This window comes from Atta colombica, unplaced genomic scaffold (genome assembly GCF_001594045.1).
Source record: "Atta colombica isolate Treedump-2 unplaced genomic scaffold, Acol1.0 scaffold100, whole genome shotgun sequence".
NCBI lineage: Eukaryota > Metazoa > Arthropoda > Insecta > Hymenoptera > Formicidae > Atta > Atta colombica.
In genome coordinates, this window is record NW_017259185.1 from 1,199,477 (window position 1) to 1,212,335 (window position 12,859).

At 33.3% G+C, this 12,859-nt stretch overlaps 1 protein-coding gene across 7 annotated transcripts in view; it reads left to right on the forward strand.

The window, feature by feature from the left end:
- The window catches only part of LOC108685116 (sodium channel protein para), a 43,035-nt gene that overhangs the window by 6,879 nt on the left and 23,297 nt on the right, over nt 1-12,859 (forward strand). For 3 of the 7 annotated variants that reach the window (XM_018189772.1, XM_018189804.1, XM_018189796.1), the window contains 9 exons: nt 614-769; nt 1,323-1,528; nt 3,352-3,480; nt 5,047-5,138; nt 6,376-6,588; nt 7,297-7,357; nt 7,538-7,847; nt 8,359-8,652; nt 11,982-12,435. In XM_018189772.1, coding sequence (XP_018045261.1) covers nt 614-769; nt 1,323-1,528; nt 3,352-3,480; nt 5,047-5,138; nt 6,376-6,588; nt 7,297-7,357; nt 7,538-7,847; nt 8,359-8,652; nt 11,982-12,435 — 1,915 coding nt within the window. Of the gene's footprint in view, nt 1-613; nt 770-1,322; nt 1,529-3,351; nt 3,481-5,046; nt 5,139-6,375; nt 6,589-7,296; nt 7,358-7,537; nt 7,848-8,358; nt 8,653-11,981; nt 12,441-12,859 lie in introns of all 7 variants that reach the window. The other 4 variants (XM_018189788.1, XM_018189780.1, XM_018189820.1 and 1 more) reach the window with 2 other exon arrangements.

Sequence of the window (12,859 nt, forward strand, 5' to 3'; positions counted from 1 at the left end):
ATATCTTTTTCGCATTATACATTCTTGTGCCATGAATAATGAAGAATTGCTGAAATATTTGAATATTAATTTTGTATTACATTCTGTATTACGCAGCACGTTATCGTCGAATAGGAGAATGCAATATAGCCCCTATTGTCCATTTAATTTACGATCGAAGAAATCGATATTTTGGAAATATTTATATCACCGATTGCTCGATTATTTTTACTTTTTATGCTCGAATATGAAATGAGATATATGCGATGGCCTAATTTGATTTTTCATATAAAACGCGGCTCCAATTGTGAAATTAATGGAAAGTATCAGAACAAATTTTTACAAAATTAAAAACATAATAAGTAGACAAGGTAAATTTTTTTCTCCTGTAGACCGGCACCATATATCCTTGACATATTCGCTTCGAAAAAAGGAATGTTTCACTCAAATAATTCTTGTTCTCTCAATAGAATTTCAATTATGAAGATATACTTTTATATTTTGATTACTTGCGATAATGTTTCTCTACGAAGATCTAAACATCATTTTATTCAGGCAAAATGCCGTGATGCCATAATGATATGATGAAAAAAATACGCGTATTGGGATAATCTTACGAGCATCTCATTCGCAGATACGATATGACGACGAGGACGAGGACGAAGGTCCTCAGCCGGATCCCATATTTGAGCAGGGAGCGTCGATCCCGGTCCGACTGCACAACGAATTTCCACCCGAGTTGGCCTCCACACCTCTCGAGGATATTGATAACTTCTACCACAATCAAAGGGTACCTGGCATTGATGTACTAATTAGTTTAACTCTCTTAGAGAAACTGAGATATTTTCCCGAGATATGGAATTTTAGAGTAGGTTCTCTAACAGCGGCCGTTCACTATGACCGCATCTGACGCAGCTATTTTCAAACTTTGACTTTCAAACTCGTAATTGCTTTGTGTAACTATTATACGGTTATAATGGTGCGTTAAAAGCTGTACATTTATATCAAGATCTTTTTATAATTTGAGTTTACAAGCGCATAAAACTCGGAAATTATCTTAAAAATATATTTTTCGCGGATCGATATTTTTTTCTTAAGTCTTTTACCATTGATTTTATATTATTATTGTCCAGAAAATTTTATTGTTTTTATCTAAATCGAGATAATTATTTTAATACGGGTTTTCATTAAAAGCCATATTTTTTATTAATGTCTGTACTTTTAAAACACAATTAAATCCATGAGCAAAAAGCTGACTTTCTTAAATGACAGTCTCTCTCTATTTCTGCACTTTATACTTGTAATATCTGACTGAATAAATTTTGTAATACGTCTGTTCGTAGACCTTCGTCGTCATTAGCAGGGGAAAGGATATATTCAGATTCTCAGCGACGGACGCGATGTGGATGCTCGACCCATTCAACCCTATACGGCGTGTGGCCATATATATATTGGTTCACCCGCTTTTCTCCCTTTTCATCATCACTACAATATTGGTTAACTGTATACTCATGATCATGCCCACCACGCCCACCATCGAGTCCACCGAGTGAGTATCTTTCATAGTCTTTACTTGCGAATCGTGACTATATTGACGAGAATGAATATTTACAAGAAGCGGAAAACAAAGAAAATTTTTTATTCTTATTAGAAATGAAACTATTGAAGAAATTTTAATTAAAAGTTCTAGAGACTGGGATGAAGCAATATATTTCTCAACAAAAGTAAATATTCATTATTTCCAATCGATACTAAATATGAGAGACAAAGTATATATTTACGTAACTTTGCGAAAAATAATCACTGTGTTTAAGAAATACTTTTAAATTTTTTAAGTACTTAAAAAAATCTTTAGAATCTAGTTAAAAACTTTTTTGAGTCTTTAAACTTTGAAATATTTTTAAAATATTTCTACGATTATTTCTTGCAAAATTATATATAAGTATTTTGTATTTTGTTTTTTATTGATTTGAAATGATACTTTAATTTAGAGGAGTGTATTTCAAGATAATTGATTACACATTAAAAAAATATCGTTAGCACTACTAACTAATTAATATTTACAACAAAATATGCAAGTGATTATCATGCACTTTAAGTTTAATATTATTAATTTTAATAATGATACTTAATTATCAGACCGTTTATTAATTTTTTGATTATTTTTTGATTATCAACTTTTGAAGTATTTGATGTTTAAAGAAAACAATCCCACAAATTTTATTGATCTCATTTTGGAAATGCAAATAATAGAAAGGAAGTAAATAGACAAAAATTCCTCACTTCTTAGATACCTATACATGATAGAGACAATACACGTCCAATTTAAAGCCTACTATTATAAATGATTGTAAATTTACATAATTAGTCTACCAAAACTTAAACTGTAAATCCGTCGTCGATTATTTATTTTTAAAATTTAGCTCATCATATTTTCATTGTCCTGTTTAGCTGTTCGATATCTAATTAGCTAGAAAGAATTTTATCAAATACTTACGACATGATCATTTATCTAGTAGACATATTTCAAGAAATGTTCTACATGTTATAGCTCTAATATATGAGTAGAGACTGTGTGATAAATTGTATTCCGTTGGTAAGTTTTGTACTAGTCTCTCTAGAGATAGCACTAGATGATGGGCAACAAATCGCGCGAACGATTCAACGATGCAGTCTACTAAAATTTTAAATATCATTTCTGGGATTATTTCAAAATTTGGGAGCACGATTCGTAAATTTTATTATTTTACAGTGAGATAAATAACTATTGTACGTAAATATGACTGAAGATTCGGAAATCTGATTTTCATTATCTTGTTTTTATTTTTTACATTTAATAAAGAAGTGTTATTGTGCTAATTGTATGATAAACTACTTTTTGTAAATTCATGATCCATCGCGCGCTGTGAATAATTCGTTCGCGTACACCGTGCCTGAGATGAGTATATTGTAGTTAATTTATACAATGAAATAGAGATATCAATAGATTATTGATAGGATAAAATAGATGTTAGAGATTATCGTCGAGTTTAGATGCGTATCAGTCTCGCTAATAAAAGTGATCATGTTAATTAATGTGTAATTTCTTTTAATTGCATGTTTTTGAGTTTAATAGATTAGTTTTACTGTTGTAAAATTTACCTACTGTAAATATGTAATAGTAAATATATTTGTAATAATTAAGGAGAATAAAAAATAATTAAGGAGAATAAAAAATAATTACGAGATGTGAAAACGATAAGTATAACGATAAGTATGATCACATTTTTGCGCGAGAGTATCGTTCAAGCGTGATTTTAAATGGCTAGATGGTAGAGAAAGAATCACGTACGACGCATTTAAAAAGCTGAATGGTGTATTTGTTGTTTTCAGAGTGATATTTACGGGCATCTACACATTTGAGTCCGCCGTTAAGGTGATGGCGAGGGGTTTCATTCTGCAGCCTTTTACCTATCTTAGAGATGCATGGAATTGGCTCGACTTCGTAGTTATAGCTTTAGCGTGAGTAGTTAAACTTATTCTTTTTAAAGAGAGAAAAGCAAGAAGAAAGAAAAATAAAAGGAAAGTAAAAAAAACGATAGAGTACAATAGGCAAAAGGATTGTCGCCATTTTGTCGAGAAGAGTCGTGGAGATTCTGTAAATACTAATAAAGTATCGCTTTAATCTTTTTATTAAATTGTACATCGTGCTAATTATTTCGGCCATAACAAGAAACGTTATTATGAAGAATTTATCGTGCCTTTAATTATTTTCTTCGAACTACAAAAACTTAAAATAATTTCTAGAATATACGATAATTTTTTTCAAAACTATTTACAAATTATTTTAACAATGTCGAAATTAAACGAATCAATTGGCTCTTAATAGAGTAGAAAAAGAAATAAATTACTAAAGTGTGTCACGACAAATACGGCAATCAAGATCGTGACAATTATTGAATTGGCAATTTTCCGTGTAAAAAGATCGGCAAAATTCGTACTGAAGAGTTAATTAGTATCAAGTTAGATCTTTCCAGGTTATACTACAGTAGACTTCTCCGCTAGATCCGTTGAGTACGCTAACGTAAGATTTCCGTAGCATCGATTATCTACTTATATATAATATAATTCGATCTTCGTTCATTACGCCTCACAATCCACGCAAACACGAACGTGCATACACGCATATACTCTGGGGTGTACTTATATATATTTTAGGTATCTAAATTAGTTCATCTAGATAAAGATAGTATTATTTCTTTTAGTGATCTTAAATAAGAAGTTTTTAATTGCCATTTCGTCGTAATACGTTGATTAGACATTAGTACGTCGAGTCGATAAGTCATTTGATTAATTGTTGTAGTTTAGTTTACATTTCTATATACATACATTTTTTACTTCAGTAATTGTTCATAGATGATCGATACGTGTTTCACTCGATAAGCGAGTATTCTACTGCGGCTCGTAACATAGCCAAGATCGCATGCCACGAGATTCAATAATCTATCATAGTATTGATCATAGTACTTTAGACATTGCCATTTTTCTAAAATAATTATCTATCTGTTTTCTTGAAAGAAAATATTACCAATATCGGAAAAGTTTTTATCCTTTGAAGAATCAAGAATATTTATTAGAATTATAAAAGTATTCATTAGAATAAACTCTTGAAATTTTTTAATATAGTTCCTAGATATATTTTTCAAGTAAAAAAATTGGGAAATTTAATAGGTTTTTTTTTTTAAATAAAGCTTAACATGATATTGCAAATTGAATATATGTTAATTTAATCACATCCTTTAAAGAGAGAAAGATTATTGACGGAAGAAAATGAGTTTGAGAAATACGCTAGAAAAATAATCTCGAAACCCGTGGCAAGTTATGTACGGCATGTTACATTGAATCGTGCATGCAGTAATAGCTACCTTACGATACACATTACAGTTCGTGCAGATTTTTTGGTAGGAAATAGGAAAAGTAGCGAGTAACCGTTTGCGTAACTACGTAATCCCGCCCTGATCTTCTTTAACTTGTTTTATCTTTTTGTTTGTATCACTGTAATGTGTGTGATGTTCGGGTGTATTGCAGTTATGTGACGATGGGCATAGATCTAGGCAACCTTGCCGCTCTCAGGACATTTCGAGTCCTCCGAGCCTTGAAGACTGTCGCTATTGTACCAGGTATGCTTAGAATATAGAAGTGGTTGTAGATGCAAATACATAGTGGTTCTAGACAACACTTGTCGCGATCGATTGTGTACGTTTTCCGTATCTCATCACATATCTACAACACTTCCATTCATTGCAGCTTGTATCGCCCTTCGCATCATTTGCTCCGTTTGTCACCTGGTATTCTTACAGTATATACATCCGTCCGATATTCATCTCAACGAATCCGATTCCCTTCACATTGGTTTGCTTTCTTTCCATTTTTCCTTATCTTCGTTCGATCTCGATTGCGAAACGAACTGCCAAACTCGATGCACGAAATTGCTTTCAATGGATGAAGACAGAGAAAATTTGATTGTATATTTTATATAAGGCGATTTATCGTGAAAGATATGCTTCTGAAGACCTTTATGTGTTTCATTTTTTTATCTCATAGATTGCACATCAAAGAAATTTTTCGTCTGCATATGAAATTAACCTTTCATACTATGAAAACGAAATACTTGGGCATGACATATCCAACTCAATTTAATTGCTTATAACTTCATAAATATGAATATATTGTAAAGAATTTTATTCAATGAAAATACTAGATATTAACATGACGCCGCATTAGATTTTTTCAAATCGTTTGATATTTTGACCATAAAAAAAAACGTAGTTACAAAATATATTTTGTATTATATGATACATAATTATGATATATAATGCAATTAGTATAATAGATTTTCCTTATTTTTAAGAACAATTTTTGTAATTTTTTAATTATTATAAAATTATATATTAATTATATTAAAATACATTTAACAAACATAAAGAAATGCACACAAAAATACCGCGAATCAAATCACTTAAAATTACCTCGGCGTGGAACTTATTAAGAAATATAATGATGCCAAGCAAATGTATGTATTTATTTTTATTAATAAAACAGCTAAGTATAAGCAATGGAAAAAAAAGTCGAGTACGCGCCATATCCAGAGTAGCACCGAAAGGTCAAACAAGTTTTCATGTCATTATCCGTAAAATCGCGTGCATCGTGATGTTCTTCCCTATCATTGAAAATTATTTTTTCTTTTTTTTATTGAGTCTTCCGAAAGAGATACTCATTTCGCATCCCGTATTTTATGCCTGCCTCAGTTGAACTACCATTTCTCTCGCACGACAAACTGAATTTCTCTAGGTTGCCGCCATTGTTGCTATATGTTTCACGTTATGAACCTACTGTCATTCTGTTTTCATTGTCTAGGTCTGAAAACCATTGTCGGCGCTGTGATAGAATCCGTGAAGAATCTGCGCGATGTGATAATCCTGACGATGTTCTCCCTCTCCGTCTTTGCGCTGATGGGCCTTCAGATTTACATGGGGGTTCTCACGCAAAAATGTATAAAGAACTTTCCTGAGGATGGCTCCTGGGGTAATCTCACCGATGAGAGTTGGGCGCGATTCAATAATAACGACAGTAAGTCACAGTTCTTCGTGAAATTAATTCAAAAGCACACAAGTTTGAGACATGTAAAAAAAGGAATGCCATCTGAGAGACTACACTGTTAGATATTAAAGGAGCTTGGTCCAATTTTTTGAATTAAATAACTTTTTATTATTTTTAACTTCCATGTGTGTCAAAATATAAATCAATTTTTGGTTGAATTACATTTAGCTTTAAACAAAAAGAATCTATATAAATGTATATAGATTCACACTTAGTAAATAATAAACTAAATTTGTGTCAAATTTAATACATTTCTTGAATTAAACTTTATTGATTTTGAACAATCACACAATTAAATTAACAATATATTGAATAGAAATAGTGGTGATTTGTAGAAATGATTAAAAACTTAAATTAGGTATAATTTGACATTATGAATTTTTAAAAGTGTTGCATTTCTTTGCGACATTTCTTGAAGTGTTTTTGTGATTTGACGGGATTCTAAAAGTATAATTTGTCATGACGTTACCTAGATTAGTTCTCAACTATTTCAATAGTACATTTTTAAATATAAACTGAGTTTATAAAGGTTTTATGCAAGGTAAACTGAGATACTATAATCATGTGTACTAATTGGTTGTTTTATGAAGATAATAGTCTTGTTTGAAATTAATTTCCAATAAACGATTATTAAATTGCATATCCAATTATTAAATTATCGTTATTTCTCTTATGCAGCTAATTGGTACGTTGACGAAGCGAAAAATATACCCTTATGCGGAAATTCATCGGGAGCGGGGTAAGTTAATAACTTGTTTCATTTACAATAATAGCTTTCATTTACAATAAAACGAATTTAAGATTAATGTCTCTATTAAGTAAAAGAGAAAAAGAGAGAGATAACATGAAAAAAATTCTTTCGGAAATATGTTTGCGTGATGCGAAGAGCACATGAAACAGTAATATTTTCCGAATATAGGCAGTGCCTTCCCGGATACACGTGTTTACAAGGATTCGGCGCTAATCCGAATTACGGTTACACGAGCTTCGACACTTTTGGTTGGGCATTGCTCTCCGCCTTTCGTCTCATGACTCAGGATTATTGGGAGAATCTGTATCAATTGGTGCTAAGATCGGCCGGACCATGGCACATGCTCTTCTTCATCGTGATTATCTTCCTCGGATCCTTCTATCTCGTCAACTTGATCCTCGCTATTGTCGCGATGTCGTACGACGAGTTGCAGAAGAAGGCCGAAGAGGAAGAAGCTGCCGAGGAAGAAGCTATGAGGGTAAATGAGACTAGAGTTCGATTTTAAAAGAAAATTGTCGAGATGCTAACTGAAGTTTTTCATCAAGCAAGCATTCTTTCATGAAGAATCTTCCTTGACATGACATGTCTAGAGAAATTTTTTAATTATATAAAATACCTACAATTTTAATTTTGATACTCTTGTTTTATTTATCATTTCTCCTTTTTTTTATTTAACTTTAATTTAATATCATATTTTCAATAATATTTAGCTTACACTCTCTCATATCTATAAGATTTTTTTCTATGTTCTTACCTGATTTTTTTAAATTTCTTTTTCTAGAAAAATTATAAATATTTAGTATGTAAATAATAATAATGGTAATGTTAAAGAACTACACATTTATAATAAAATTTATAAAAAATCCCTCCCAAAAATTTTCTGAATACGTTTATAAGAAACGTTTCTAAGAAATCATAATTTTTTGAAATTAGATCTAAGATTCAGTTGAATCAAAAAAATTGACACGAATCGATGTTAATGTTAATAGGAAGCTCAGGAAGCTGCAATAGCAAAGGAGAACAAACTCGCGGCGCGGGAAGCTGCGGCCGCTGCAGCAGCCGCTGCGGTAGACGCCGCCGCGGAAGCTGCGGATCAGATCGTCAAATCCCCGTCGGATTTCTCGTGTCACAGTTACGAGCTGTTCGTCGGTCAGGAAAAGGGGAATGATGACAACAATAAGGAGAAGATGAGCATACGTTCGATCGAGTCCATCGGCGATCAGAGGCACGTCAAGCAGATCAACAACCACAGCGCTGCCAATAAAGTGCGGAAAGTCAGCGCCGTAAGTATCCGACTGGACGATGTACGACATATATTATATACGTATCGACTTTTTTACGCGTAATATACCGAGTTGGCCCTGTTATCAATCTCACGATCCTGCCTCCGACCTCGCTCCTACGAGAGCAACTTATACGAGGCTATTCGATCCGACTCGACTCGTCGGTAGTCTGCGACTGAAATCTCAAAATTCAGAATATCGATTCCTATCAGTCAGAAATCACTGTTCTTCAAAACATAATACATGACAATACATGACATGAAATGGTAATGCATTATATTTATATTAGTCCGGAGGAACTTTTTAGGTCATTAGGGCAAATTTAGTGAATCACAGTGAATGCAAATCTGGGCAATTAAGCAGTAACTTATTATTGTTAATACACATGGAATGTTAGTACATATCAAATGGATAATAAAAAATGAAATATATTTGATGGGATGTATTTCTTTTAATTAATATTAGGAAAACGCAAATGTAGACGCAATCAGATCAGAATATAAATACTTATAGCGTACTTTGTTTAGCGTATATCTTAACTCTTTTTAATATATTATATTGTGTGTTTTTAATATAATATAATAGAAAAAGGAAAAAACCGCGACGAGTCGAGCCTTTCCACAATATCCGCTGCTCTGTAGCATGCTTGGCATATATATAGGATCCTAAAGGATGTCCTAAAAAAGTCTGCTAAATTGGAAGTTATAATTGAGATAAATGTTTGGTCCAGGTCTGTATCAAATTTTTTATCGTGTAATTAATCTCCCAATTTTAAACTTTAAGAAGGTAGGTGGCCACATAGCAAGAAATAATAATTTTCTCAAAAATTTTGGTTCGAAAAAGGAAATAAAAAATATTGCTCAGGGAGAAGAGAGAGATGCTTAGAAGTTTTAAAATTCATTATATTTTTTTACATTCCTCTATATCATATAATTCAATCATTATACTAGATTAGTGCATACTAAAAGCTGTTATATATGAAATTAGCAAAGTAAAAGCATATAAATATTTTGAATAATTAAATACTCAATAACGATATTGTTACGTTATTTAACAGAATATACATGTATTATTTTATTGTCAAAATTAATTAAATTGCCATTGCATTTATTTAGTATAAAGTAGCTTTTAATCGCACTAATTTAGTGTAATGCAAGTGATCGAATTCATCAATAAAAATATAATTATGTGTATGTGTACACACATATATATATATATATATATATATATATAAATTTAACTATACATAATATATTAGTAAGAAGTATAACTAAAATTAAAATTTTTTGGGATGTTCTGAGCATCTATTGAACAACTAAAGATACTTTGCGTATCTTTAGGTCACCTACTTTACTTAAAGTTAATGATCGAATTATTCCTACTATAATATCAATCGAAATTTGACAGAAGAACTATCAGTTCTAAACTTCTATCAAAATTCTGCTGTTATTTGTATGAATCTTTTTTGGGACTCGTTGCGTATCTCGATTGCTCGTATTATGTCATGATCCTTTTGGATAGGTGGCTTTACGCATAGAACCTACCCTCTCGAATCATTCGCCCTAGTTATATCGTAAATACAGTTTCAACGTGTCGAATATTGCTGCCTGGATCCTGCAATTGCGCGTAGTAACGCGCGGAATAGTGAATTTCGGCCGTATAACGACACGGCGCATACTGATCATACATTTTAATCCTGTTTTACAGAACTATGCATGCAGAGAAGTATATGCTTAGTATAAAATTAATAGCTAACGGAGATACGAAATACATCGGCTAATTACCAAATATCGATGCTCCAGAACGCTATTTACCTGACACAGAAATATCAAAAGATATCAATTTTTCCACTTGCATTGAGATAAATATCTCAATGTTGAAAATGGATAAATCAAAAAATTCTGATTATATCAATAAGAATTCTGATTATCTCAACTATAATTATAATAAATTCAACCAGAAAATTTTGATTTGTCCATTTTCAATCAAAATTCCAATTAATACAAATTAGACTCTTTTTCCAGTGTGTTTCTTTTTATCTAACAAACAAGCAAATCTCGAATTAAGAGGTAATGTGAAATAATTGAACAATAACATCTTCTTCAATTATACAAATATCTTTAATTCAATTATACAAATATTCTAATTGATGCAATTCTATCACGGATGTTATTGCCGATCTTCGTGTCTCTCTACAAATTTATTAGTATCTCTCTCTTTACTAGATTTGTAATTTCTCTTCCTACATACCATGATAAAAACATTTTTTTATAGCCATATTTTTTTCTTTCTTCTCTCTTTCCACCTCTCCATCCATAATTATGTTATATATGTGCTTCTGCAAGTGTTATGTGATACTCCATACCTATTTCGAGTGCCTCGTTGGTGTACACATTAGATCACGTTACGAGCCGTTTGGTAGGAGGTATCTTTTCTTGTTTTTTTCTTAAGGTCCCTCGCGCCGCTAATGGCCAGTTTACTTATGCCTACCAGGAAAGCCTGCGGAAGGTACGTGTGTCACGACGTGTGTCTGTCAGCACCGACCGTACGTACATTAAATAGCACCATAGGATCCGATCTCACAGTGTCATATTTGAAACGTCATTCATGCTCCGCGCGTTACGACTCGCAGTTCTCAGGTGATGTCTTATAAATCGCACCCGTTCATCCTCATGGATTTCCGTTCCCGTGTCGAGACAAGCACGGATCACCGTCGATGATCCATCGTTTCGCGTCTTCCACGTAATAACGATCATCGCGAGATGTTTCACCGAGATAAGCCTCGTTCAAGCAATCAATCTTTTCTCTTTTAATTAGTTACGAGGAACGATCAACATTGCGAGTATCATTAAAGGAATCAATTACGGTTTATTCGGAAGACGATCATAGGCAGCCTATATTATCGTTGTGTCAATCATCGTGTTTCGTGATTGATTAGTTAAAGGGAAATGAGGCGAGATTGTTGAAGAGTTACATACTGTATGCTCTTAATTTAAATAACTAAATTTTTGGAATCTTTAAAAATATCTCCCGTATCGCTTCTATAATCAATGAATCCGTAATCGAAAATCTATTTCAAACAACGTCAGTTAAAATTTTCACGCATCACAGCTCGTGACTCTTCAAACGATTCGTTAAACGTAACGATAAGCCGCGATCGATTCCGTGAGAAATGTCACGATCGTCCTGAGGAAATCACTCCGTCACCGAGAGGAACAGAGAACGCCTTTCCGGCTGGCCCTCGCCTCGGTTGCCAGAAAAGAGGGCCGAGAATGGAGTCAACGGAGAGAGAGAGAGAAAAGCGGTGGTCCGCTTTGTTATAATTTCAGGCGAGCCTGAGCCTACCCGGCTCACCGTTCAATCTGCGCCGCAGCAGCCGTGGCAGCCATCAGTTCACGATACGCAATGGCCGTGGCCGATGTTTCGTACCACCGGGAGGCGACCGGAAGCCCCTCGTGCTGTCGACATACTTGGACGCCCAGGAACACTTGCCCTATGCCGACGACTCGAACGCGGTTACACCGATGTCCGAGGAAAACGGCACGATCGTGGTGCCGGTGTACTATGCGAATCTCGGCTCGCGTCACTCATCCTACACCTCACACGCCTCGCGGCTCTCCTACACATCTCACGGTGACTTGGCCTTCTCTGGTATTCGTGGCATCGATAGCATCGGCAAGCAGATCACTAAGCAAGAACAGATCCTCAGGAATAGAAACAACAAACAAACACCGGCCAATGGCCATGTTACGGATGCCAATCAGAAAAATTATCATTTCGTAAGTGATTTTTAAGAAACTCGCAGATATGATGATAACCGTAAATCGTTTTTACAGATAATAACAGTTTATACTATATAAATTTATTTAGAAACAATAACAATTATTCTTCAAAATAAAATGCTATAATAGAATTGTATATTAAAACCGAAGGTATTTAAAACCTTTTTGACAACCTAGTAAATGAGTCTGGCTGAAGTAAAATATTTCGGAATCTGCTAAAAGCGTTAAATTTTCATTTCATTCATTCATTGGAAAATATGTCCGTGTTTATGCATGACTGTATATAATTGCAAAAATATGTTTTCATCAGTTTCAATCTTTGTTGCGAACTGATAATATTCACCCTAATAATATTTTATAAAATCATGGATATGATTATACAAAGATGATTTTTACGTCAGATTCGAACGGTAGCACACACACAT